This window comes from Olea europaea, chromosome 16 (assembly GCF_002742605.1).
Source record: "Olea europaea var. sylvestris chromosome 16, O_europaea_v1, whole genome shotgun sequence".
Classification (NCBI taxonomy): domain Eukaryota; kingdom Viridiplantae; phylum Streptophyta; class Magnoliopsida; order Lamiales; family Oleaceae; genus Olea; species Olea europaea.
In genome coordinates this window covers 6,373,996-6,400,547 of record NC_036252.1, presented here as the reverse complement: position 1 = coordinate 6,400,547, position 26,552 = coordinate 6,373,996, and the positions used below count along the sequence as shown (strand labels likewise).

The following is a 26,552-nucleotide window of genomic DNA, read 5'->3' as shown; positions in this document are numbered from 1 at the left end:
TAGTGGGATGATATGTGAAAGAACATTTGTTTGATATAAATAAAATGGAAAATAAAAAATGACATCATGTATAGTAAAATTAGATTCATTTACTATTGCATGAATAGTAGACCCTTATTTCCCCTTTTATTAGAAGTTAGATATATTTCATTTACTTTTATCAAAAAATTTATTAAATTGAATTTAATAAAATCAATGATAAACTTATAAATTATATTATGTGGATCCTTTACCACCAAACGTGATCTAAACCAGACCGCAAGGCGCGAAATGAGTATCCAAACTCTGTTACCGTCTTTTCAGGGATTTTAATAACCAAAAATTTAGCATCTAACCACCTTAAGAACAAAACTCCATGATCCATTCCCAGTTTCAGCTTAGAATTCAGTAGTAAACCAGTCGTAAGCGACAGCAATGGATAATCAGGATATAGATGCACTGCAGCGACTAGTTCCAAAGCTTGTGAACGACCCGACCCTCCTGTCTGATCCTCTTATCGACTTTTTCTGTGATTACATCGAAAGGTTATGCATCCTTGCGTATTTAATTAATTTCGATACATTCATGTTAATTGATGTATGATCTAGTAGAATTCAGTTATGCTTTTAATGTGAAATTAATGTCAGTTTGAGTGAGTGTTCATGTACAAATAAAGGCATATGTATCAATTGATGTAAGTTTTAGTCACCACACACACACACACACACACACACTTACACTTTTATAGTTTCTTCAAGAAATTGGCATTTGTGGGAGTTTATCTAGTTGATGTTGTGCTCTTGATATGATTTTTGATTATATATGTATATTTATTTTCATATAAACTCATATACTACAGTCTATATATGGATGTATGGATAAATTGATGTAGATTTAGATTGTGTGTGTAACTGTGCACTTAGATAGTTTTTGGAGTTGATAAATTGATGTAGGTTTAGATTGTGTGTGTAACTGGGCACTTAGATAGTTTTTGGAGTTGATGTCGTGCTTTTGGTGTTCTTTCTTTATTTTGTTATTTTTCAATCTTGGAGGTAAGATTATGCATAATTTATAGAGTTGATTTTGTGCTTTTGATATGAATTGTGTTTTCTGTTTTCTTTTGTTATTTTCAGTCTTGGAGGGAAGATTCCAGAATCTGCGTGGGAAACTGAAGCGGTACATCCTTTTTCTGCCTTTTAAAATCCAACTTATCTCATATATATTTGACCAGTTTGGATGATCATTCATATATGAAAACTAAATTCAGTCAGAATTTGGCATATAGATACTAATTACAACAAATAAACGAAAATAAGTTAAGAGTTCAATTTTCCTTGCACACACAAACTTGGAGCTCCATGGCACTGTTTTGTACATGATGACATGCCATTATCCGGAGAAGTCGAGAAACTAATATGGTTATAGTTTAGAGCTTAAGTGTTTATGATTAGAAGTGTTAAAATGCAATTTTTCAGTAATTCCGTATCTTCTTTTGTCCTGGAAAATGTGAGTTTTAGTTTGTATATTATCATAGGGAACACAAAACTCTTGGGCGGTTGATACTTGTAACTATATCGATGAGGCAAAGGATAAGACTGAATCATCCAACGTAGAAGAAGAAGAAGAAGAAGAAGAAGAAGAAGAAGAAGAAGAAGAAGAAGAAGAAGAACAGCCAGAGATTGTAGAGTCTGACATTGAACTTGATGAGAGCTATGTCGTGGAGCCTGACAACGATCGTCCACAGAAGGTTTAAGAAATTTACACTTACCTTCTTTTACTTACATTTCGATTGTCATATCCAAGGAGGGGTGAATTTTCAGAAAATGAATTTTGTAGATGGGAGATTCCTCCATTGAGGTTACTGAAGAAAACAGGAATGCTTCTCAAGAGGCTGAGATTCAGGCTATGAAAGCAATATATGAAGGTAATATGTAAGATGATTATGCTCTTTATATGTTAGTATGAACATGGCTTTTGTTGTTCAGATAAGCTTGAAGAAGCGGTTGAGCATCTCACTATGGCAATTCTGCTTAACCCTAAATCAGCCATCGTGTATGAAACTAGAGGTGAATCTCAAACTCTTTTTAACCGATGCTTATAGAGTAGTTTCAGTTATATTTGGATCTCTCTTATTTTGCAGTTTAAATGTTTATTTGATTTGATTGTTGACCTGCAGCTAGTGTATATATCAAGATGAAGAAACCAAATGCTGCTACTCGAGATGCAATTGCAGCTCTGAAGGTCACAAATATTTTTTATTTTCTTTCTATTAAATGCACGATTTCCTTTTCATTTAATTGAAATTAGAGCGTGTAAGGATTAGCAGTAATCATATTCATGCATTTTTGTTTCGACACTCCATTTTAGCATATACTATATACTAAGTTGCTGCTAGTGACATGCTAGCTACACTGCTAGTGTGTCACGTTCAACAGCGTTCCCTGCATGTAATGATGTGAGGTGTCCAAGGTTTAACGTTGAAATTTTCTGAATTCTCAATTTCATTTTGTTATCGATGATTTTGGTGTTTCATATACAGTTGAATGCATCACTGCGACATTTGTTGGATAGAACCTCACATATATCAGAATGTTAGTCACAGATCAATCCAAATTCTGCTAAAGGGTACAAATCTCGTGGCATAGCACAAGCAATGCTTGGCCAATGGGAAGAGGCTGTGAAGGATCTTCACAAGGCGTCAAAGCTGGACTACGACGAGGAAATCATTGTGGCACTTGAAAAGGTTGGCCTTTACATATTTGTGCTCTATCATGCACTTGTAATCAAGGGCGGACCCAGGAACATGATTCAGTGGGGGTGAGACAAAATTATGTAACAATTATGGGTTAAAAACTTAAAATTAGGGACTAAAAATGATGTGAGCTACTTTGTAAATGTAAAAAATTAAGGGTTCAGTGGATGCAACTGCTCCCTCTCAGCCCTTAATGGGTCCGCCCCTGCTTGTAATGCACTTGTTTGTGCATTTTTTCCACCCACAGTTAAATTTATGTGAGACAATATAATTAAGACTAAAGAATTGTTAAGGTCTGAAAGAACTATTAAAATATGGAATTTTCTCCCCTTTTTCCTAAACAAACTGTTATTGTGGTTTGAATCTTGTAAAAGGTTTGGTCCAATGCACATAAAGTTGAGGAACACCGGCGAAAATATGAAAGGCTTCGCAGAGAGGAAAGGTACAAAAAATTTGAGCGTAATCAAGTGCGCCGCCGGTTCCAGGCTCGGGTAAACCATATTTACTCAGTGGTTTGATACTGTATGTTGTCTACATATGAAATCTGATTTTGTCTTATGCATTATGGTGTAGGCTGCATATCTGAAGGATAAGAATCAAGAACAGTCTTCGCCAAGTGGAAGTCAGGGTGGCATGCTAGGGGGATTTACTGAGTACAACAAAAATGTAATTACTAAACTACCTTCTGCTGAGCTTGTTTCAAATAACCATATAATCTGGATCATGCATTCTGCTGATAATATGATGTAGTAATGTCCATTCCTGCAGAAAATAATTGTTCATTTTTGCTGTCACTATACAGGACGCTGAATTGATGGCAACATTCAATGATCCAGAAGTGATTGGTGCTCTTCTAGACGGTATACATAATCAAACTCAACTGGATTATTCTATGTGAACACAATAGATTACACCCCTCTCACATGGAGAGAGGTCCACGAATATTTTATTGTATGTGGTCCCCCTTCATGTGAGAGGGGGTGTAATGCTTTGTGTACATCATTATGTATACATAGGACAATCCAACTCAACTATATGGATTTATTTTCCCAGGGAATGCTTTCACCTGTTTAGTCCTTTACTTTTTTAGCTGTTTGGCAATTTTATAAACAATAAATGGTTCCATTCGGCAGAGAAAGCTACGCACAATCTTTAGACGAATCTGTCCTCAATTGTAAATCCTTGAAAATATATAGATTCCTGAAGAGACCTTATGATCTATAAAACATACAAAGACTAGTAATAATATATGGTTCTTTCTATTTCTGATATTGTTGATTGTTTTGCAGTAATGGTGAACCCTGCTAGTCTAGCAAAGCATCAAGCAAGTCCCAAAGTGGCTGCGGTTATTTCAACTATTTTGACGAAATTTTTAGGACTAAGGTGAAGCTATTAGTGTGAATGAGAGTAATACTTTGAGTCAGAAATGTGATTTACCTTTGTCATTCTTATACCATGTTTAGTTCAACCATTTTGTACAGCAGGATTTTATGACGTTCACAATTGACAAACTAGAGAAATTCAGTTTGATATATGACCCTCAATACTTTAAGACCTTTGATGCTATGACCTTGTTTGATTTAGTTAAAGTCAACATTAAGCCGCCCTTTAGTAGCAATTTTTCACCCCAAAAAAATAATTTTTTTATCATTATTTTACTATTCTTGTCGTCATTTTTGACTTCTTTACTGTAGGATGGGACCCATTTTTCCCTCTAACGATCAAAAAATTAATTCTCATAATTACTATCGAACATGTCCTAATTTTAATCATATATTTCATAAGACCTACAACTTTTCAACTATGTTTTTTTATCAACTTTTATCGAAATCAACTAAAAATCGATTTTTAACTTGTTTTGTCGAGACGACAATCAAATGAATATTGACACAACTCACGGGCTATCATAATCTTCATATTGTTCAATAAAGTTCTACCTATAGACATGTTAGTGATTTAGACATCATCTCATACAAATTAATTTTAAAGGGGAGTAAGACTTGTAAAGTTACATATAACTTTTTCTTGAAAGATAGTCAGGACAGATAAAAATCTAAAGGGCTCTACGTCTCGTGAAGACTATATGGAATCTCTTAGTTGGAAAAATAGGTTGTTGTGCACACTAACTGTTAAGAGTTATACCATATTGAGAAATATTGTTTTCCTTATCACTCAACTGTAATTATTCTAATGATTTCAATTCCTAAATTAGCCTAGGTTATTTCACGTGCACTATAAAATGCTTGTATACATTCATTCAAGAATAATGAAATTTTCCTTCATTTATATGAAAACCTAACATGGTATCAGAGCAACTAGGTTAGAAAATTCATACCCCTACGGCTGCACCATGGATGATTCAGCCGCTGCTCATATTCCGGATGTCACTTAGTCCCTTATAGATGCTTCATCCCCTTACTTTCTACATTCATTTGACCAACCCAACCAAGTACTTGTTGAGGCAATTCTTAATAGGGACAATTACCCTGCTTGGAGAAGATCAATAACTCATGCCTTGAATGCCAAAAATAAATTGGGTTTCGTTCTCGGCACCATTAAACGTCCAACCACCGATACGGCCGCTGCACAACTCTGGGATCGATGTTGCGACATGATAATGTCGTGGCTCCTTCATTCCATTGATAGATCTCTCGCCGCAAGCCTCATCTATTGTGAAACACCTAACGACCTATGGATTGAACCGGAAACACGTTTTCAGCAGAGTAACCAAACAAAAAATTTTTGATTGATGCGTGAACTAGCCAACCTCAATCAAGAGCAACAATCTGTCACAGCCTATTATGGAAGATTGAAGGAACTTTGGGATGAATTGGCTTCACTCCAGCCCACAACCCCATGTACTTGCGGTGCAGCCAAAACATTATCTGAACTCTATGATTCGGATCAAGTATACCAGTTTCTCATGGGATTGAATGATAACTACCAACAACTTTGGTCTCAAATCTTAGCCATGGACCCTCTTCCCTTAATTGGGCGTTGCTACGCCATTCTCCACCAAGAAGAAGCCCAACGCCTCGTCCAATTACCTGCCTCTCGACCAGAATTTTTAGCCTTGCTTACCCGTTCATCAACATCACAGAAAACATCATCTCGACCAAAGCGTGTTGGGCCGGCTGGAACATCTCCTTGCGAGGCATTTGGCAAACTGGGACACCCTCGTTCAAGGTGTTTCGAGATAATAGGGTACCCTGAATGGTGGCCATCGAAGGGAAAACGAAATGGGCAAGGACCTCCATCACTGGTGGTGCAACAGATTTCGGCCATTTCAGAGCCCTCCACCGCCGCGCCCTCAACCGGTAGCACCACACCTAGCTTCTCCCACGAGCAATTTACCTCGTTAATGGAACTTCTGAAATCCCCAAATCACTCGTTCACAGGTTCCTTCTCTGCTTCTTCTCTTGATTCCAAATGTTGGGTCATTGATAGTGGTACAACACACCACATCACTACCTCAATTTTAAATAATTCCAATAATGCCACTTGCCCTCGTTCTGTTTATCTCCCCACAGGTTCTCATGCTACAGTGTCTAATTCGGGTGATATTAATTTGTCACCTTCTCTCAGACTTTCAAATGTTTTATCTGTTCCAGCTTTTCAATTTAATTTGCTATCTGTCAGCTAACTAACGAAGTCTCTCAATTGTGTTGTCTCTTTTTTTCCCACTTTTTGTACTTTTCAGGACCTAAATACGAAGATGCTGATTGGATTGGGTATTGAGCGTAATGGGCTGTACTACTTCCAGAATAATCCAACAACTGCTCTTCAATCATCTAGTCAGATTTCCTTTGACATATGGCATCAACATTTAGGTCACCCTTCCCCCCATAATGTTCCCTAATTTATTTCTCATCCTCAAATTAATAATCATCGTGACGCTTGTAATCGTGAGAAACATGTCTGATTACCTTTTCAATTAATTACAAATAAAAGTTTGATGTCTTTTGAACGTATTTTTTGTGATATTTGGGGCGACTATCACACCGCTTCTCTATCAGGTGCACATTATTTTTTAACAATTGTGGACGAATACACTCGAGTTACATGGTTGTACCTAATGCTTTCAAAATCTGAAACTTTAACATGTCTTCGCACATTCTTTGCTATGATTCGCACTCAATTTAATTCCAACATACGACACATCCGCACTGATAATGATCAAGAATTCCTTGCTAGTGCAACTCAGGATTTTTTCTCTAAACAAGGTACCCTCCATGAACGCACTTGCGTGGAAACACCTCAACAGAATGGTGTTGCTGAGCGTAAATACTGTCATATTCTAAATGTTGCTCAATGCTTACGTTTTTAAGCCCACCTTCCCATCACTTTTTGGGGTAAATGTGTACTCACCGCTACATATCTCATCAATCGCACCCCATCTACATCCTTAAACCACGTTTTCCCTTTCGAGCGTCTTTATCAACATGCACCACGATATGACCATTTACGTGTCTTTGGTTACCTTTGCTATACTCACACCATATATGCCGATCGTGATAAGTTTCAACCTCGTGCTCGGCCCATGTCTTCTTAGGATACCCTCGAACTCATAGTGCATATCGGGTTTATGATTTAGAGAGTAAGAAGACTGTAATCTCTCGGGATGAAGTAATAGACAACGTCCTGCTCATCTTGCCGATTATATATGTCCTACCCTCCCATCATCGTCCCCTGTTGTGCACACCACCGCTCCAGCCACGTCTTCAGGTGCTGCTCACCCCCTCTCAAACTTTCTTTCTTATCATAAATTTTCACCTGCTCATTTTGCATTTTTATTTGCCTTATCTTAATCACCTGACCCTACTCGATATTCTCAAGCTGTACAACACTCTCATTGGCGTGATGCTATGCAAGCTGAGATTCGAGCTCTTGAATCTAACAACACTTGGCGTCTCACATCCCTTCCCCATGGTAAGACTCCTATTGGCTACAAGTGGGTATTCAAAACCAAACTTCATGTTGATGGTTCCATTGAAAGGTATAAAGCTCGGTTAGTGGCCAAGGGGTACAATCAAGTTGAGGGCCTTGATTATCATGAGACTTTTGCACCCGTAGCTAAACTTGTTATTGTCTGTTGTGTATTGCCTATTGCAGCTGTCCGTCATTGGCACCTTCATCAACTTGATGTCAATAATGCTTTTCTTCATGGTGATTTAGCAGAAGAGGTTTACGTGACACTTCCTCCCGGTTATGGTCGAAAAGGGGAGACTCGTGTTTGTCGCTTCCTTAAATCTCTTTATGGCCTTAAGCAGGCTTTCCGCAGTTGGTATTCAAAATTGTCTTCTGTGTTATTATCTGATGGCTTCACTCAATATGCGGCAGATCACTCACTATTTACTCGAACTTTTGGTTCTTCTTTTACTGTGGTTTTGGTTTATGTTGATGACATGTTAATTACAGGAAATGATCTTTCAGCCATTACTACACTCAAATCTTTTCTTGACAAGCATTTTAAAATCAAAGACTTAGGCAACATGAAGTATTTTCTAGGTCTTGAAGTTGCACGATCGCCACATGAAATCTTTGTCAATCATAGGAAATATGCCTTGGATATTCTTGCCGACTCTGGCCATTTGGGTTCTCGGCCTGCTGCTTTTCCCATGGATCAGAATTTGAAACTCACTCCGGATGCAGGCACTTTGCTCCCTGATCCTAGTCCATACCAACGACTAGTGGGTCGCCTTCTTTACCTTACTATTACTCGTCCAGACATCTCATTCTCTGTCACTATGCTGAGCCAATTCATGCAGAGTCCTCGGGATTCACACTATCAAGCTGCCATTCACGTTCTCCAGTACCTGAAGGGATCTCCAGGTCATGGATTATTTTATTCTACACAGTGTGATCTTCGACTTTTGGCATACTCGGATTCTGATTGGGCTAGTTGCCCCACTACTGGGTTCTTTATTACACTTGGAATGAGCCCCATCTCTTGGCGCACGAAGAAATAGACAGTTGTTTCTCGTTCCTCTGCCAAAGCTGAGTACCGTGCTTTGGCTATGACCACTTGTGAATTTGTTTGGCTCAAGTCTCTTCTGCGTGATCTCACTGTCTTCGACTCAAAGCCTATTCCACTTTTTGTGATAATGATGCTGCCCTTCACATCACTCACAATCCGATTTTTCATGAACGTACTAAACACATTGAAATTGATTGCTATTTGGTGCGTGAGAAATATCTTTCTGGATTGATCCTCCCTACACAGGTCTCTACCAAACTCAATTTGGCTGACATTTTCACCATGGCTCTCGGGAAGGATCTTTTTCAACATTTCACTCTCAAGTTGGGCATTACGGATTTTCATGTCCAACTTGAGGGGGAGTATTAAGAGTTATGCCATATTGAGAAATATTGTTTTCCTTATCACTCAACTGTAATTATTCTAATGATTTCCATTCCTAAATTAGCCTAGGTTATTTNAATATTGTTTTCCTTATCACTCAACTGTAATTATTCTAATGATTTCCATTCCTAAATTAGCCTAGGTTATTTCACGTGTACTAAAAAATGCTTGTATACATTCATTCAAGAATAATGAAATTTTCCTTCATTCATATGAAAACCTAACACTAACTCTAAAATAGGTGAATTCTATCCGCTATATTGGAGTCACCAACATTTGCGGACAACATATTTTGTAAGACGTGCTGACCGCGTTAAAGGATAATATTTCACACCTATTAACGATAAAATAAATAAATGATGTAGAATGGCTCGAGCCACTCCTACGAATGAGGTCGATCTTAAGATAGATCTCGAGTTTTAATTATCAGGACTTATTAACTACAAACTATTAATTTAATTTATCTAATGATCAAAGATACAATCAAAATTTAAGATTTATTGTTTAATAAACGAACTATCCAAGTTTAAAATTAGTGTTGTGAAACGAACCACACAATTTAAAGCTAATACCTATTTCAATTTTCAAAGGAAACTAATAATCTAACAGTGTGTTTAATTTCAAACATGTAATTTATATGAAAAGAATATGAAATAATTAATTAAGGGTTCATTTGATTGTAAGAATTGAATTTTGGTGGAAAGAAAACGAATTTAAGAAAATTGAATCGCCTTGTTTTACTGATAATTATCAATTAAATGTGTTTGATTTGTATAATTTTTCCCATGAAAAATATTGAAATTTTGGATCTTTTGACGTCTGTTTGGCCTTATTTTTCATGAAATTGAATTTTGGTGGAAAGAAAACGAATTTAAGAAAATTGAATTGCCTTGTTTTACTGATAATTGTCAATTAAATGTGTTTGATTTGTATAATTTTTTAAATGAAAAATGTTGAAATTTTGGATCTTTTGACGTCTGTTTGGCCTTATTTTTCATGAAAATTGTCGATTAAAGGGATAGAATTTATTTCCATTGCCAAAAAAATAAAAAAAACCTGGAAAAACCAATTCCCACCAAAAACATGGGAATTAGTTTCCATCAATTCATGTAAAAGAAGTCACGTTTGGGGTGGGGTGGGTGTGAGTGGGAAAATGAATTCCATAAAAATTTTGCCCAATCAAACAATCAAAAAGATGGAAAAATTTTCATATCAATCAGGGCTTAAATTTATTTACTTGATTTAGTTTTCTAATTAGAAAATATTATGCTTGTCCATTTTTATTAGTAGATAGATGAGACGAAGTAGATAAATAAGATAGAGAACGAGATAGTGAATTACCTAAAAAATAAAAGTACCCCTCCCTAAGAAAATATTTTTCATGTTTTCGAGAAAAATATAGTTACGTGATCAAAAGTTGAAAAATATTTTCTATGAAAAAATTTATCAATCAAATATCCCAAAAACAGAAATTTGGGTAAAAAATGACATTTATCATAAAGTTAAGTCAATTAAACACATTCTGAGGGCATTTGTTTCCCTTTTTGTAAAATTGAGAATGAAAAATATAGTTGTTTTGGATTCCATACAAAGATAAAAATTTTAATTTGGTGACTTGATGTAATGAATAACGGTTATATTTTTCATTTTAACGGGGGAAGAATCAGACTAATTCAAATTTCATTTATAAATTCTTTATCAATAATTTTATTGGATATAGCTTATAATTTGCAAGTGTTCTTTAGATCTTGTACACTCTTCTAGCGGTAGCAACAATGGCGCCCTCGAAGAACATACTCCCCTTCCTCCTCCTCTTCCTCCTCCTCTCTCTCTCCACCATTTTCCTCTTCTCTCTCTCCCCATCCAGTCCCAGGTCCCAAATCCTTCCTCAATTCCCCACAATTTCAACCTCAAATCCTGGACCAAATTTCACTCTTCTCATCAAAGTCCTCACATTCAACCGTCTCTCCTCTCTCTCCCGCTGCCTCAAATCTCTAGCCAAAGCGCAGTATGATGGCATTAACAAAGTGCATCTTCATGTATATATTGATCATTTCGTGCAAGATTCGAATTATGGGTCTGCGGATTTGGACCAAAGATTGAATCTATCGAAGGAGATTCTTGACTTTGTTGATGGGTTTGAGTGGAAATTTGGTGAAAAGTTTGTGCATTATCGAACTTCAAATGCTGGGCTTCAGGCTCAGTGGCTTGAGGCCTGGTGGCCCAGTTCGGATCATGAGTTTGCGTTTATTGTTGAAGACGATCTGGAGGTTTCACCTCTTTATTATAGGTTTTATTTTTTCTTTATTGTTCATTTTCTAGAATTTATGTGTATGGGATTTTTGTTTTATCACAGACGGGACTGATCCAAATTCTATATTTTATCTATAGGTTTCTTAAGTCTATGATATTGAATTACTACTATAATGCTTCAAATTTTAGCCCTATGATTTATGGGGCATCGCTGCAGCGGCCGAGGTTCGTCCCAGGTATTTTCGTTTTCTTTTGTTATATTTCAATTTTTTGGGGATTTTTATTTTGCCACTTTAATCTGTAGTTGCTAAGAAAATGCACAAATAGATAGAATTTATGTCATGGGGTTTTTGCTCATTCGTTAAGTAAGACTTTAATTGTAAGCATTGAACAGTTTTCAAATACCTTGTAAATAGTTGTTATATATTTTCTTATGGAGTAAACCTTACTCTCCAACTATAAGAGTAATGCTAAACAGAATAGAATAGGAACATGCAAAGCAAACACACAATCCAACACATTTTCTGTGTAATATACTGACATTACAGTTACACTCAAGCAAAGCTGGAACATGTATCAGCAGTGTTTATGCTGAAATTGGAAATGATTTCTGAGACAAATAAGTTGGAAACTTGTTGCAATAGGAAGACTATATAGTATTCTTTTGTCATTTGTTGTTTGACACCTTAGTCGTCACCTTGCTTGATGTAGCATGAAGAGAAAATAATGAGCTAAAACCATATTTACAACAATTCAAAGTGCATCTCACCTACATATTGCTTAAAAGGGACTGCATTCTTGAGAATTCCAAATTTTCAGGAATTTTGACCCCAAGAATTTGAATCTATTTTCCTTTTTTGATCATCAGTGTTTAGTCAGATCAATTCTTAAGATGAGTAAAATCAATTCAACTTACAACTACAAGGCTATAATTTCATACATGTTTTGGAATATTTTGATTTAATAATGTGCAAAATTCAACAAACTAACACCCATGTTTTAAATTTCCTAAAATTTTATGAATTCTCATCTTAGTTTCTGCCAAAAAGAGAACCATTAAAGCAATCTGTGATATCTTCATCTGCACTAGTCACATGAATTTAGGATGCTGGTGTAGCCAACTGTATTATGTCTGCATGTGAGTAAACACGTCCTGTTACCGGTCTCAATCTACACTGTTCTTCGTTGAGATGACATGCAGACGAATGCTAATCTTCAGGGTTATGTCCATCACAAGTTAAAAGCAAATTTATTCCTTCTAAAGCACATCAAAACTGCAATGACTAATCCTCTCTGCACTTTCCTTTCATTATTCTTGCATAGTTGGGGATCCCATTTGATATGTTTCCTTTGGTTTCTATGGTAGCAGATAACTATAGTTGATGATGTTGCAGTCACAGGAGTGTGACTCTCCATGTCATCTTTATATGATTCACTATCATGAATTTTCCTTGCCAGAGAGCATTTTAACCTATAACAGTCTTTTTTGTATTGATTGCTGCTGACAGGTAAACACGGAAACAAGATGCATTTAGATAGTGAAACTCACCTTTTCTTGTATCAGCTGGTTGGCACTTGGGGCCAGCTTCTGTTTCCAAAACACTGGAAAGAGTTCCGTCTCTGGTACGATATACACAAAGCAAAAGGCATGAAGCCATACCTCGAGGGGATGGTAATTTTTTTTCCTTATAGTTGCTTTCTTTGTTTATTCTTTTCTTGTCCATGTCTTTAAATGGAAATGTTTCCTAGTCCCAATTTGTTTGTTGTGGTCCTTCTCACATGGAACATTGATGTCTAATAGGTGACAAATGGATGGTACAAAAAGATGGGAGAGAGAATTTGGACTCCTTGGTTTATTAAATTTATCCATTCTCATGGGTATTTCAACTTTTATACCAATTTCTTGCAAGAGAGAGCACTCAGCGTCTCTCATAGAGATGCTGGTGTTAATTATGGGAAAACAGCAGGACCCGATTCTTACTTACTGGATGAAAATTCTAATGATCTAAACTCTCTGAAACTACATCCTTTAAGTGATCTCAAGTGGTATGACTTCTGCTTCAGAGAAGTATTTACTAATAGGATAGTGAGAAGTCCTGACGAGCTTAGATCCATTCTTCAATCTGTGCAGAAAATGGACACCGTTATAGTAATAAGCCTGTACAGGATATCAGAGACAATTATCTGGAATTTTCTCTGCCACATTGAGAGGCTGAATATTAGAAACTATATCTTTATCGGTCCAACTTCACTTTTCCTACTTGATCTTGCAAAAAGAGGGCATCCTGTAATTGATGCAGACCAGTTTTACAATATTTCCAAACTTGCCAAGTCTTTGAAGTTCCAAAATTCAATGGACAAACTTATCAAGGAGATTCTTGTGAAGGCATTTGTGACTAAAAAATGCTTGGAACTTGGTTATAGCGCCTGGCTGCTTGATGCCAACATGATTCCCCTTACAAGAGATTTATTTCTCAATTCCTTCGAGCAGACAAATGATTTTGTTATTGGGAAGAGTTATCGACTTCTTTATGTCAGGAGCTCATCACCTGTTTTAAAACTTTGGGTCGATGATTTTATACGTGAAGCTGCGACATTGGTGAACACATTGAGAAAAGATTCAGTTCCTCATGACAGCGTATTTTTTTATGCAGTGGAAAAATTATGGAGAGAAAAGAGCGTCAAATATAACAGCATAAACGAGACACACTTAGGCATTGGTATCAACATTGCTGTTGCTAACCAAAGTTCTCTAGGGACTGAAAAGAAATTTGCTTTCTGGTCTTCTGAGACCAAACTGGATATAATACAAAGGCAGCTAGTACAATTGAGATTGTGGGTTGTGGATGATGAATCTTCTTGCACTGCTGTTGTTTGTCACTCGTCATAACTTTTTGTGATATACTATTCTTTTTCACTTAATATTGGACCAGTATGGCCTGGGTGTGGAAGGGTGATTTTTTACCGAAATGGTCTGCTCGGACATGCACAAAAATGTTGGTAAAGGGAACTCAATTGAACTTGTCTGTTGGGTAATTTGCATGTTTCTGAATCTTGTCTTCTTTGATAGTGAAAGCAACCTACTTGGTGGATGGCTGTGGCCAGTGGTGTAAAATAACATCCTGAAACATCGTAGGTTTTTGGTGTTGCTAAGCTGGTACGAAAAAAATTTCTTATTGGTGCAAATGATCTATCCTTGTTACAGGAGTTTTGAGCAGTTGAAGCCTATTAAGAAAAATTGGCGCAACGGTGAGGTTAGTGAATTCCTAACAGATATTATATTCTGGGCAAGTTTGTATCCCATAATAGCATGTGGGACAGTTCGAACTCTACAGTTCTTAAAGGCCCGTTTGGACGTAGTGTTAGTTAATACTAGACAATGGCTTCTATTTCTGTACGAAGAATGCTGTTTACAATGCTAACAGATTGAAATTGGGTGACAAGTACTTGAATTTTTATTTTACTTTTATAATCAAAATGCAATCGCATCGATATATTCATTAGTCTTTCCAATCCTTGAAGCTCTCTTGTAATTTCTTAGAAACTGCCCAATTTGCACTTTTCTGAAATCTAGCATAACAAAACAACATAATAAGAATGAATTGAATAAATAAGTAGGGAGAGAGTTACTCAGCAAAAATTGGATTCTAAAAGAAATTGGGCCTCAAAACCAGAAGCTGTCATTGCATACATTCATGACCAGATTATTTTGTTTTCCCACAACGCTGTTTATTATATATTAACAAAATTTTAGTTTCTTTTGTTTTCCTCAACTCTGTCTAGTATCGCACTATCGTGTAATTCTTTTACTAAACATGCAAAAGTACCTTGGGATCGACCACATTTTGAAGCCACTAACGCGAACTCTCAAGTAACAAACTTGGATCTAATCTTTGTCCAACAATAAAACTGTGCAATTGGTCTTGAATCTGAACCCAACTGCATCCAGGATTCTTCTTCACTTTCCTCCCATTCATCAATTTCCTGATCCTATCTGCCTCATCCCACCTCCCTGCTTCTGCATACATGTTTGAAAGTAGTGCATAAGAACCAGAATGATCTGGCCTCAGCTCAAGTAGATGCTCTGCTGCCCAACAGCCCAGTTCCACATTCCCATGGAGTCGACATGCCCCAAGTAAAGCACCCCAAATATTTGCATCGGGTTTCATTGACAAGCTTTTTATAAGATCTACTGCCTGTTCCATGAGGCCAGAACGGCCAAGAAGATCCACCATGCATGCATAATGCATCCCAGAGGGCTTGATATTTTGAGCTAACATGTCATCAAAGTATTCTTTCCCTTTTTCAACTAATCCACCATGACTACAAGCAGATAGAACTGCGATATACGAAACCGAGTCATATTCAACGTTATCCTCCTTCATGGCTTCAAAGTAATTGATTGCAGTCCCTACTTCTCCAAGCATTCCAAACCCCAAAATCATGGTATTCCATGATGCAGCGTCCCTCAAAGGGATACGATCAAAAACCTTTGTGGCAATTTTGATCCGTCCACATTTAGTGTAAAAGTCCAGAAGTGAATTTGCAACAAAAAGATGTTCATGAGATAACCTTCTCATTGCAAATGCATGGACCTCCATTCCTTTTCTGATTGCCAATATGTTTGCACAGGCCGTGAGTACTCCCATGTAGGAAACTATATCCTGCTTCATCCCCACCATTTCCATTTCTGAAAACAGGCTAAGAGAATTGTGACAATCATTTGTCTGAGAATAGCCTGTGATTAGTATATTATATGATACTTCATCTCTGAGAGATGTATCAAATACGTTTTGAGCAAGATCTAGGCAGCCACATTTAGCATACATGTCTGTTAACGCGTTTGAGACAAATAATTCAAAGGCAGACCCTTTTCTGATTGTCCTGGCGTGTATTTCCTTTCCCTGGTAAAGAGAACCTAGTCGGGCACATGCAGGAAGAACATTAGTTAAAGTGACAGAGTTAGGAATTTCACCATGAGCTTGCATTTCTCTAACAAGATTTATAGCTTCCAACTCTCTCTTATTTTGAGCAAAGTTACCAATCATGGAATTCCACGACACTACATTCTTCAGGTCCATCTTACAAAACACGTTTGACGCTCCAGTGAAATGTCCCCATTTTCCGTACATATCAATCAATGCATTAGCTACAAAAACATCGGAGTCTACCCCCATTTTTATACTAAAACCATGAACTTCTCTTCCTTTACTGAAAAATCTTAGATCTACCAATGCTGGTAGCATAGTGGCTATAGTTATGGAATTCAATTTCATATTCTCATTAATCATTAGCCTAAAACTATCCAAAGCATCAGTATTAAAACCTCTATATGCCAAACCACCAATAAGTGAATTCCAAGAAACTTCATTCCTTTCAACCATTTCTTCAAACACCCCACTTAAAGCCGCAACATTCCCACACTTCCCATAAGCGTCGACCATTGCATTGCCAATCCTCACTTCACCATCCAAACCAACCTTGAAGACATAACAATGAACCGAACTAACTAAATTTATATCCTCAAGCCACGCGCATACAGGCAACACACTCACGACAGTAACCGTATTAGGCCTAAACCTGGACACCAAAACCATCTCCTTGAACAACCCAACAGTTTCCAACCAACACCCATTATCTGAAAACACCCTAATAACGGTATTCCACGAGATCAAGTCTCTTTCAGGCATGTCGTCGAACAGCTTCTCAACACTCCCCAAATCCCCACAATTCCCATAAAACAGAAGAAGGGTGTTATTCACAAACACATCATCATTAAACCTAGTCTTGGTCAACATCCCGTGTACTTCCAACCCTTTGGCTCTTTCTAAAAAATCTGCACAAAGCTTCAATACAAAAGGAAATGTGTGATCATCAGGCTGGAAACCAGTGTTCCTGAACAAGTCGTTGTATATCAAAAACCCACGAGCAGCATCAATGTAGCTTTTCTGGGACCCACTGGCTAGAACAGTGTATGCTCTGAGGAGTGTGTTATGGAGGAAAGCGGAGCGAGAAAAGGGGAGGGTCTGAGAGAAGAGAGCGTAGAGGGCGGAGGGTTGGGAATAAAAGTTGGCGTAAGAGAGGATAAGGGCTGAGGAAATGGAAACGCTGCGGGGGAGATGGCCGTGAAGGACTGCCTGAGCGTGGATTTGTTGGCTTTGGGAAAGGGTTTGAGCGGCGGCACAGAGGAGGAGGATATCGGTGGTCTGCCGCCATTGGGGTGATGCGGCGGCAGAGAGAAAGAAGAGTCTTCGTTGGACATGAATGTGACTGCAAAGGAATTTGCAGGAAGTTAAACGGAGAGCGCGGACATGGTGGAACATAACATTCTATAGCTATGCTCGGAAAGGCTTTGAGGGCTATAACCAGTATTCGGATCCAATGTGTGGAGGCATCCGAGCTGATTCCCACCTTCCTTCGCCACGAAAGCCTCAGCTGATGACTACGGACGCATTTGAGTCTCGAAACCACGAAACTCTAAATCACATGAACAACTTCCATTCTTCCAGATTGGGACTCACTCGAATGGCCAACAAAACGATCTAAACTGGAAATCCAGGATTTGAATTTATTATTGATCATGAAGAATTTGAGGGAAATAAAACACACGATCATGTTGAAAGTGAATATAACATACTAGTTGATTCAATAAATGTTGTAAAAAAAATAATAATAGATGTTATTTTGAACTTAGAAAACCTCTCGAAATGGTTGAATCAAAACAAGGGTATACCAATCATTTTACTTGAAATTTGAACTTTTAATGATCGATTTGAAGCTTTTTTTCCCATTACAAAATACCCAGTGTGTTATAAATCAAAGGTCGAGGACCCATCGCAAAAAATATTAAGCTATTTACCATTAAAGGTCGGTAGCTACGGTGTTATAAATAGTGAGTGTTATCAGTGTTAAAAATTGCATTGACAAACAAGAAGAGTTATGCTATGCAAGACAGAAGAAATAGATGCTCGGGGAATTTTGGTGAGATTTGATTGCATTGAATAGTATGCTCGGTGCCAGAAATGCCACCAAGAAAAACGTCGTCAAACTATTTTCTTATACTCTTGGTAAAAGTTAAGTGAATCCCTCTAAATTGCATGGATTTGGTACTTAAAAATAAGTAAAAAGTAAATTTTTTATTTTCCAAACTTGTCACTGCATGTTATTTTTAAGTAGACTTGCTTATGATGAGCGAATGTTTTGAGCTTAGCCAAATATGCTATCAACACATCTTTTACTCTCACATGTTTACATGTTTCTATCTAAAATGTTCACATGCAATGTCCTTTTTATTTTTTTTCTAACTCGAATCAATTTTTGCAGCATTTGCAAGACAACCTTATCAAGTTTCACAAAGGGGCTAGTAACATGGAAACTGAATTGAAGTAACTAAATCCACAAAATTTCACAAATTCTTTGGGAAGAAAACATGTGGGAGTTTTGTCCATGAACATAGAATGACATATTCACTACATCATGTCCCAATAAACCCAAAAAATGAATGCGGCTCGTGTATTCACTTTTCCACGAAAAAAAAATTTAAAATATAATCTATTATATTATTTCAAATCAAGTGTCATGTGTGGTATATATCAAACATGTCTCAACTCTCAAGTGCATTTGTGAAAAATGTAGTTGGGAGAATTTGCGATTTTGTTTATACTTCTCGTAAAAAAAAAAAAAGTTTCTGAAAAAGGTACTTAACATCAATTTGCTTTAAAACACTTTTAGAAATTTATCCCTACATATCTAAATTCAGTTTCTTTTAGCTGGTGACTTTTGACTTTTCAAAAATCCTACTAAGCTGTCCCCTAGAAGAAGACAAATATGTCATTCCCAACGAAGGTGTAGTGGCCATATACACTCCCACAATCAAGTCAGTTGACGGTGAATGTATATTCTGGTGGTGGCAATTTGTCGAAATCTCTATATGTGGGGGAGAAGAAAACAAATATGCTTTTTATAGTGGAATAATTTTAACTTATTCAAGCTGGGCTCTTTGGTATTTATAGGGAGAATGTTAGAAGGGGCATCGTTGAATGCGAGATATGTGGACTCATCTAATCGTACGAGACGTCTGTTCGTAGGCATCCATCAATCGTTTCATGGGTAGGCAGGCAAATAATTCTTCTAACTAGGAGGTTACACTTGACAGAGATGTCACATCTATCATTCCTAAAGACATGAACACAGAGTTGACCAAAAAGGTTCATTTGTAAAAATGGCGACAGAGAGGCACTTCTCCCACACGTACTGCCTCCGTCCACATCACTTTGGACAGCGACACCTCGGTTGATCTGGACACCTCTATCCGCATCCCCTTGGTGATCTGGACGCCTCGACCCACATCACTTCGAACGAAGATGCCTCAGTGATTTGGACACCTCGGTCCACGTCACTTTGGACGAAGACGCCTCGGAGGATGCCTCGGGAGATGTCACCTAGGACAGCACCTGCACCATAGCTGACGTCGGCTCTTTTGTACGCCGAGGTGCTTTCTTCAACAGATCCTGGAATGGAAAGAAGAAATAAGAAACTGAAGAGAATCGAGAACACAATGCTAAGCCTATGAGTATTATGTAATCCCGTTTTCCGTGGTAGAGTATTGTGAAACTTGTTCATGTGTGTGAATCTGGATTGCCCACTCAGAGAAAGAAGAATAAAGGCAACTACCGTGGAGTAACTATTGGTTATATTCAATGCCTTTAATTTTATTATTATTATTTTTCTTTGTTAAGGATAAGAAAGAGACGGATCCAAGTTTGAATTCAAAATTGGATTAAAAAAATTCAAGCTGGGCTAATACGCGGAGGGGGGGACTACAGCCCAGCTAGTCCCCCGCCGCCCCGCAAATCCGTCCCTCATAAGAATAAAATAGAAAGTGCATGTGCCTTGATACTTGTATATTTAGACAACTTTAGACGTACTGCATATATGATTGTCAAAATTTAATGACGGCATTACATGGTTCGATGCCGAAATGGGGGAGGATATATGTTTGGATATTTAGCTCCTATTTGGTTTAGATAAAATTCAGATTTTTAAAATATATCAATAAAAGTTAATAAAATGTATGATTAAAATTAATTATTCACTTTGACTTAAAATTTAATTCAGATTTTTAGGGCTTTCTTTTCAAAATCTTGACGGTCGACTAGCCGCCAATAGAAGCCAGCCTCGTGAGCCGGTAACAGCTGGGATCCGTTGCCAGCCCTATCTCAAGATCAAGGAATATGGACTGCTGCAAGGCCCTCGGCCCATATAGGTCAGTCCAAAAGTAATCTTATTGGTCCGAGACATTCCAGATCTGTAAACAATAATTGGGCTTCAGCCTTGTATTAGCCAATAACGTTAAAGAAAGAAATATGCTCGGCATTGACATATCCATAAAAACGCCACTCCACAACCCTATCCTCCATCGCCTGAACTGAAGCTCTAGATGGGGTCGCTGCGCGGCGGCGTAGATTCATCAATGGATGACGTCTGTGAAGGAAAGGATTTCTCGTTCCCACTGCAGGAGGAGAAAGTCCTGTCATGGTGGGACGATATCAAGGCATTTGAGACTCAGTTAGAGCGCACGAAGCATTTACCAGAGTACATCTTTTACGATGGGCCACCCTTTGCCACTGGTCTCCCGCACTATGGACATATTTTGGCTGGCACAATCAAGGATATTGTGACCCGATACCAGTCGATGACTGGCCACCACGTGACCCGCAGGTTCGGATGGGATTGCCACGGGCTGCCTGTCGAGCATGAGATCGATCAGAAGCTGAAAATTAATAGTCGGGAGGACGTGATTAAAATGGGGATTGGGAATTACAATGAGGAGTGCCGATCGATTGTGACGAGGTATGTTCAGGAGTGGGAAAAGACTGTGGTTAGGATGGGGAGATGGATTGATTTTAAGAACGATTACAAGACTATGGACTTGAATTTTATGGAGTCGGTTTGGTGGGTGTTTTCACAACTGTTCCAGAAGGGTCTTGTCTATCGGGGTTTTAAGGTTTGGTTTTCATTTCTGTTCTTGTTTACCTATAAATATTATGCAATCACCTATTTGTTGTATGCTATATTTGTGTGGTTATTTATTTACTCTTATTTTGGCAATTCATATGGTATATTATTTTAATCTAGATAATTTATCCTGGGCCGTTTAAGTTGCAATTGTTTTCAAATTTTTTTCTATTGGAGAATTAGGAAAATGATCTCTTGGAGATAAAGCAAGTTAAATCATTTTTATACTTCCCAGAAAGGCACAAGAAGTGTTTTAAATCGTATTGAAGTAATTGTTTAAGGTAATGAAATACCGTTTCTTGGGAGAAATCAATAATATGAAAATTGGTCCAGTCTTACAGTATGAACCATATATTAAAAAACTGGTATAAACACGAAAGGTCTCCATGGGGTTCATGTTGTCTTAAGAACATCCAGCAGTCCTTTTAGAATAGGATGTCTTACCAACAAAAGAACGACGGATATATTTACAATTCCACGATGTGATAGTGTACCTAATAAAGAGAAATAGATATAAGTTTTTCCTTCCCCACTATATCCGAGTAATGAAATAGATCAGTAAACTTCACTGTTCTAACATGATTGTGATAAGAAAATTATATTGAAAGGCCTGTGCTATGATTAATCTATCATGTTTTATGCCTGCTCGTTCGTTTATATAGCTCTACAATGGCTAAAAATGTGAAATGCTATGTTCTCGGGGTAAACCAGAAATTTGCCAGAAGGAAGCTCTGGACTGCAGAGTTATAATTGTAAATTGTAATGTCATGTCAGATATGGTGGAGGTATTAGCCACTCACTGAATGTTTTGTCTCCATTTACTTCTGTCCTTTAGGTTGTCGGCACAAATTCTACGTAAATAATTTACATTGGGCTATTCCCCTACTAGGGGAATGGCACTTGTATTCTGCAACGTTCTAATAATTTTCGCTGATCATTGTTAATAATCTCATTATTACTGAACTGGTTATATAGAAACTTGTTAAGTTGTTGACACGATGGTTTGTGAATATGGCTTTATTTCTATTTTTTTTGTCACTTGCTCATAAAGGGTTCCATTTCCTTCTATGACCTGGGATCTGAAAAATTTAGAAATTTCTTGTTGTGTAATATCTTCAGTGATTTAACTCATTTTTGGGAAGTGTTCATAAACTATCTAAATTATGAATAGATAAAAAATGAGTGGTGGATAAGTGGATAGTGCTTGTGGGTCCCTATGAATAAAAATGGCTTGATTGTTTATCTTAGTTTAAAAAACACGAACCAAACGTAGGCTTAGGAATTTGAGGGAAAGAGAATGAAAAGCAATCAAAGAATAATTATTTCTGTAGGAGTTCTATGGTTTCCTAGTTTGGAACTCATCTTAATTTGGTGGTTCATTTGTTAATTTTGCAGGTCATGCCATACAGTACAGGTTGCAAAACTCCATTATCCAATTTTGAAGCCAATTCTAACTATAAGGAAGTACCTGACCCGGAAATCATGGTAGCTTTCCCCATAGTTGATGATCCAGATGATGCATGTCTTGTGGCATGGACCACAACACCTTGGACATTGCCTAGCAATCTCGCACTTTGTGTCAATGCCAATTTTATTTATTTGAAGGTCCGCAACAAAGTCAATGGGAAAGTTTATGTGGTTGCAGAATCACGTTTCACTGAACTTCCTATCGAAAAGCCGAAGAAAGGAACTGTTGATAATTCTGAACGTCCAAATTTGAAGGCCAAGGGTGCTAAAGTAAAGCATACTGATTTCTATGAAATATTGGATAAGTGCATTGGTTTCTCACTCGTGGGCAAGAAGTATGTGCCGTTGTTTGATTATTTCAAGGAGTTCTCCGATGTGGCATTCAGAGTTATTTCAGATAACTACGTAACTGATGATAGTGGAACTGGAATTGTTCACTGCGCTCCTGCTTTTGGGGAAGATGATTACCGTGTTTGTATGGAGCATAACATAATTAGCAAGGGGGAGAACCTGATCGTGGCAGTGGATGATGATGGACGTTTCACTGAGAAAATTGTTGACTTCAGCAAGTGCTACGTCAAGGATGCGGATAAAGATATCATTCAAGCAGTAAAGGAGAAAGGCAGACTTGTCAAATCTGGAAGCTTTACTCATAATTATCCTTTTTGTTGGAGATCTGACACTCCCCTTATCTACAGGGCAGTTCCTAGTTGGTTTGTTGCAGTTGAAAAGATTAAGGATCAGTTGCTAGAGAACAACAAACTAACATACTGGGTGCCAGATTTTGTGAAGGAAAAGCGCTTCCATAATTGGCTAGAAAATGCGAGAGACTGGGCTGTTAGTCGAAGTAGGTTTTGGGGTACTCCACTTCCTATATGGATTAGCGAGGATGGTGAGGAAATTGTGGTTATGGACTCTATTGATAAATTGGAAAAACTTTCTGGTGCCAAGGTGACTGACCTGCATCGTCATAACATTGATCATATCACAATCCCTTCAAGTCGTGGCTCTGAATTTGGAGTTCTTCGACGTGTGGAGGACGTCTTTGATTGCTGGTTTGAGAGCGGCTCCATGCCTTATGCTTACATCCACTATCCATTTGAGAATGTTGATCTTTTTGAGAACAATTTTCCTGGACATTTTGTGGCTGAGGGACTAGATCAAACTCGGGGATGGTTCTACACTCTCATGGTACTGTCAACTGCACTTTTTGGAAAACCTGCTTTTAGAAATCTCATCTGCAATGGGCTTGTCCTGGCTGCGGATGGGAAAAAGATGAGTAAGAGATTGAAGAACTATCCTCCACCCTCTGAGGTAATAAACGATTACGGGGCTGATGCATTACGATTGTACATCATAAATTCGCCCGTTGTTCGTGCAGAACCTTTACGTTTTAAGAAGGATGGAGTATATGGTGTTGTAAAAGATGTTTTTTTGCCATGGTATAATGCCTATAGGTTCCTTGTCCAAAATGCTAGAAGACTTGAGGTTGATGGACTCGCACCATTTATCCCCATTGATCATAACATCCTTCAAAAGTCCTCAAATGTCCTTGACCAGTGGATAAACTCGGCAACTCAGAGTTTGGTTCATTTTGTGCGGCAAGAAATGGATGCTTATAGGCTGTACACAGTGGTTCCTTATCTCCTCAAATTTCTGGACAACTTGACGAATATATATGTGCGATTTAATCGGAAAAGACTTAAAGGCCGGACTGGAGAAGAGGATTGCAGAACTGCTCTTTCGACTCTTTATCACGTGCTTCTGACAGCATGTAAAGCAATGGCTCCATTCACACCATTCTTCACAGAAGTTCTCTATCAGAACCTAAGGAAAGTTGGCAGTGGAACAGAAGTGAGCATTCACTTCTGCAGTTTCCCAGATGTAGAAGGGAAGGAAGTTAACCGTATTGAACAGAGTGTCACTCGGATGATGACAATCATCGATCTTGCACGGAACATTCGTGAGCGACATAACAAACCTCTGAAAACACCTCTCAAGGAGATGGTGATTGTGCATCCTGATGCGGTGTTCCTCGATGACATTGCTGGTAAACTAAGAGATTATGTGCTCGAGGAGCTTAATGTGAAATCTTTGGTCCCATGTAATGATACACTGAAGTATGCTTCCTTGCGAGCAGAACCTGATTTTAGTGTTTTAGGAAAACGCCTGGGAAAATCAATGGGAATCGTCACAAAGGAGGTGAAGGCAATGTCCACAGAAGATATCTTAGCTTTTGAAAAAGCAGGAGAAGTTACTATTGCAACGCATGTTCTGAAGCGTAGTGATCTTAAGATAATTCGGGGTTTCAGACGTCCTGATAATGTGTCAGAAGATGAAATGGATGCTGCAGGAGATGGTGATGTCTTGGTGATATTGGATTTGCATGGGGATGAGTCATTGTTTGAGGCTGGAACTGCTCGCGAGGTTGTTAATAGAGTACAGAAGTTACGTAAGAAAGCCGCGCTTGAGCCTACCGACATGGTGGAGGTCTATTTTAAATCTTTAGATGAAAACAAAACAAAACTTCAAGAAATTTTAGAATCACAGGAACTATATATCAGGGATGCTCTTGGGTGTTCATTACTTCCCTCTTCTTTGATGCCTTCACATGCTGTGATTCTTGACGAAGAGAGTTTTCATGGGATATCAAATCTCTCTTTTGCTATCACTCTGGCTAGACCTGCTCTAGTATTCAACTCGGATGCCATTGTGGAGTTGTATGCAGGCAATACCAAGTTCGCACAGGGGTTAAAATCTTATTTGTTGTCGAGGGACCACCATAATTTGAAGTTAGAATTCCACCAAGGAAAGGGTAAGATCATAGTCAAGTGCATTGACGATCAACCTGCTGTGGATGTCGTGTTGAACAAACACATGTTCTTGAGTGTTGGTGATTATTTCTTGAGCTCATGGACCAAGTAAATTTTACTTCAGATTTTACACGTCCAGGTACATTTGACTTGTCATTCTTTTTGCTTCTTCCAACTTGGTATAAATTTGCATGTATGTGCATCTAGAAAGAGGAACAATGGAGAGATAAATGAATACGAGAAGGGGGAACCTTACGTGTTAAGATAGCTGGAATAACTTGTTTTTCTGTTCTTTTCTGAAATTATTGTATTTTGAAGATTTTAAATTACAAAATAGATTAAAGAGGACTCAAATCTCTGTTAATGTTTTTGCTATTAGGTTAGCTCTTATGTGTGGGGAACAGTGAGTCCATGACTAATAATCTATATGAGCTTGTTTGGGCGTACTTACAAATATGAAAGAAAAATTATAAATATGTTTCTTCTTCTTCCTTGGGCTAAAAGGTATAATTAAACTTATATAAGTAACTTATTTGTCAAACTGTTACATTTGTAATTTAAATTTCATATTGGGTTTTACTTAGATTTGAACTTAGTCTAAGTAGTGAAGAGTGTTATATTTTGACAATAGTGGGGGCATTTAAAGTGTATATAGAATTATTTTTATTAAAATCCTCAACCAACCAATAGAGAATACATCAATGAATTCATGTTGTATGTCTTGTAAGGTGATCTGGTAATAACACAATCATTATAGTATTCTAGAAGTTACTTTCTTTAAGAAAATTAATTTGAAAACGTAGTCTTTATGTCCAGAAAAGTGCTCTTAACCTTTTGGCCAAATATGCTTTAAGAAAAATACAGCTTGCCTTTTTCAGAAGGGATTATTCTTATAATAAGTAACTTATTT

The 26,552-nt window shown here is 37.7% G+C and overlaps 4 protein-coding genes across 5 annotated transcripts; 3 read left to right on the top strand and 1 right to left on the bottom strand.

Moving 5' to 3' along the window:
• The first annotated feature begins 254 nt into the window (after positions 1-254).
• On the top strand, positions 255-4,263 carry LOC111411918 (FAM10 family protein At4g22670-like). The gene is made up of 11 exons (XM_023042585.1): positions 255-524; positions 1,113-1,155; positions 1,514-1,726; positions 1,816-1,903; positions 1,965-2,045; positions 2,156-2,220; positions 2,582-2,722; positions 3,106-3,222; positions 3,305-3,397; positions 3,534-3,591; positions 4,021-4,263. Exons 1-11 carry the CDS (start codon positions 415-417, stop codon positions 4,116-4,118), a joined length of 1,107 nt encoding a protein of 368 aa, XP_022898353.1. The 5' UTR covers positions 255-414; the 3' UTR covers positions 4,119-4,263.
• Positions 4,264-10,820: 6,557 nt separating this feature from the next.
• LOC111411916 lies at positions 10,821-14,845 on the top strand. Of its 2 annotated transcripts, none has more exons than XM_023042583.1 (4): positions 10,821-11,382; positions 11,484-11,581; positions 12,854-13,017; positions 13,147-14,845. In XM_023042583.1, exons 1-4 carry the CDS (start codon positions 10,868-10,870, stop codon positions 14,233-14,235), a joined length of 1,866 nt encoding a protein of 621 aa, XP_022898351.1. In that variant the 5' UTR covers positions 10,821-10,867; the 3' UTR covers positions 14,236-14,845. The 2 variants fall into 2 exon arrangements, with proteins under 2 accessions (XP_022898351.1, XP_022898352.1); XM_023042584.1 differs by having other exon boundaries at positions 11,092-11,362.
• Positions 14,846-14,985: 140 nt separating this feature from the next.
• LOC111411915 (pentatricopeptide repeat-containing protein At1g18485-like) lies at positions 14,986-17,944 on the bottom strand. The gene has a single exon (XM_023042582.1). The coding sequence runs from the start codon at positions 17,666-17,668 to the stop codon at positions 15,200-15,202; it is 2,469 nt and encodes an 822-aa protein (XP_022898350.1). The 5' UTR covers positions 17,669-17,944; the 3' UTR covers positions 14,986-15,199.
• Positions 17,945-20,729: 2,785 nt separating this feature from the next.
• On the top strand, positions 20,730-25,996 carry LOC111411914 (isoleucine--tRNA ligase, cytoplasmic-like). Its single transcript, XM_023042581.1, has 2 exons — positions 20,730-21,351; positions 22,758-25,996. Exons 1-2 carry the CDS (start codon positions 20,785-20,787, stop codon positions 25,752-25,754), a joined length of 3,564 nt encoding a protein of 1,187 aa, XP_022898349.1. The 5' UTR covers positions 20,730-20,784; the 3' UTR covers positions 25,755-25,996.
• The last annotated feature ends 556 nt before the right edge of the window (positions 25,997-26,552 follow it).

Excerpts from the sequence above, each read along its gene's own strand:
- LOC111411918 (XM_023042585.1), top strand. The coding sequence starts at position 415 with ATGGATAATCAGGATATAGATGCACTGCAGCGACTAGTTCCAAAGCTT. Across the intron at positions 1,727-1,815 it reads ACAACGATCGTCCACAGAAG|ATGGGAGATTCCTCCATTGA; the intron begins GTTTAAGAAATT and ends TGAATTTTGTAG. Across the intron at positions 3,592-4,020 it reads GATTGGTGCTCTTCTAGACG|TAATGGTGAACCCTGCTAGT; the intron begins GTATACATAATC and ends ATTGTTTTGCAG.
- LOC111411916 (XM_023042583.1), top strand. The coding sequence starts at position 10,868 with ATGGCGCCCTCGAAGAACATACTCCCCTTCCTCCTCCTCTTCCTCCTC. Across the intron at positions 11,582-12,853 it reads GCGGCCGAGGTTCGTCCCAG|GTAAACACGGAAACAAGATG; the intron begins GTATTTTCGTTT and ends TGCTGCTGACAG. Across the intron at positions 13,018-13,146 it reads AGCCATACCTCGAGGGGATG|GTGACAAATGGATGGTACAA; the intron begins GTAATTTTTTTT and ends GATGTCTAATAG.
- LOC111411915 (XM_023042582.1), bottom strand. The coding sequence starts at position 17,668 with ATGTTCCACCATGTCCGCGCTCTCCGTTTAACTTCCTGCAAATTCCTT.
- LOC111411914 (XM_023042581.1), top strand. The coding sequence starts at position 20,785 with ATGGGGTCGCTGCGCGGCGGCGTAGATTCATCAATGGATGACGTCTGT. Across the intron at positions 21,352-22,757 it reads TTGTCTATCGGGGTTTTAAG|GTCATGCCATACAGTACAGG; the intron begins GTTTGGTTTTCA and ends TTAATTTTGCAG.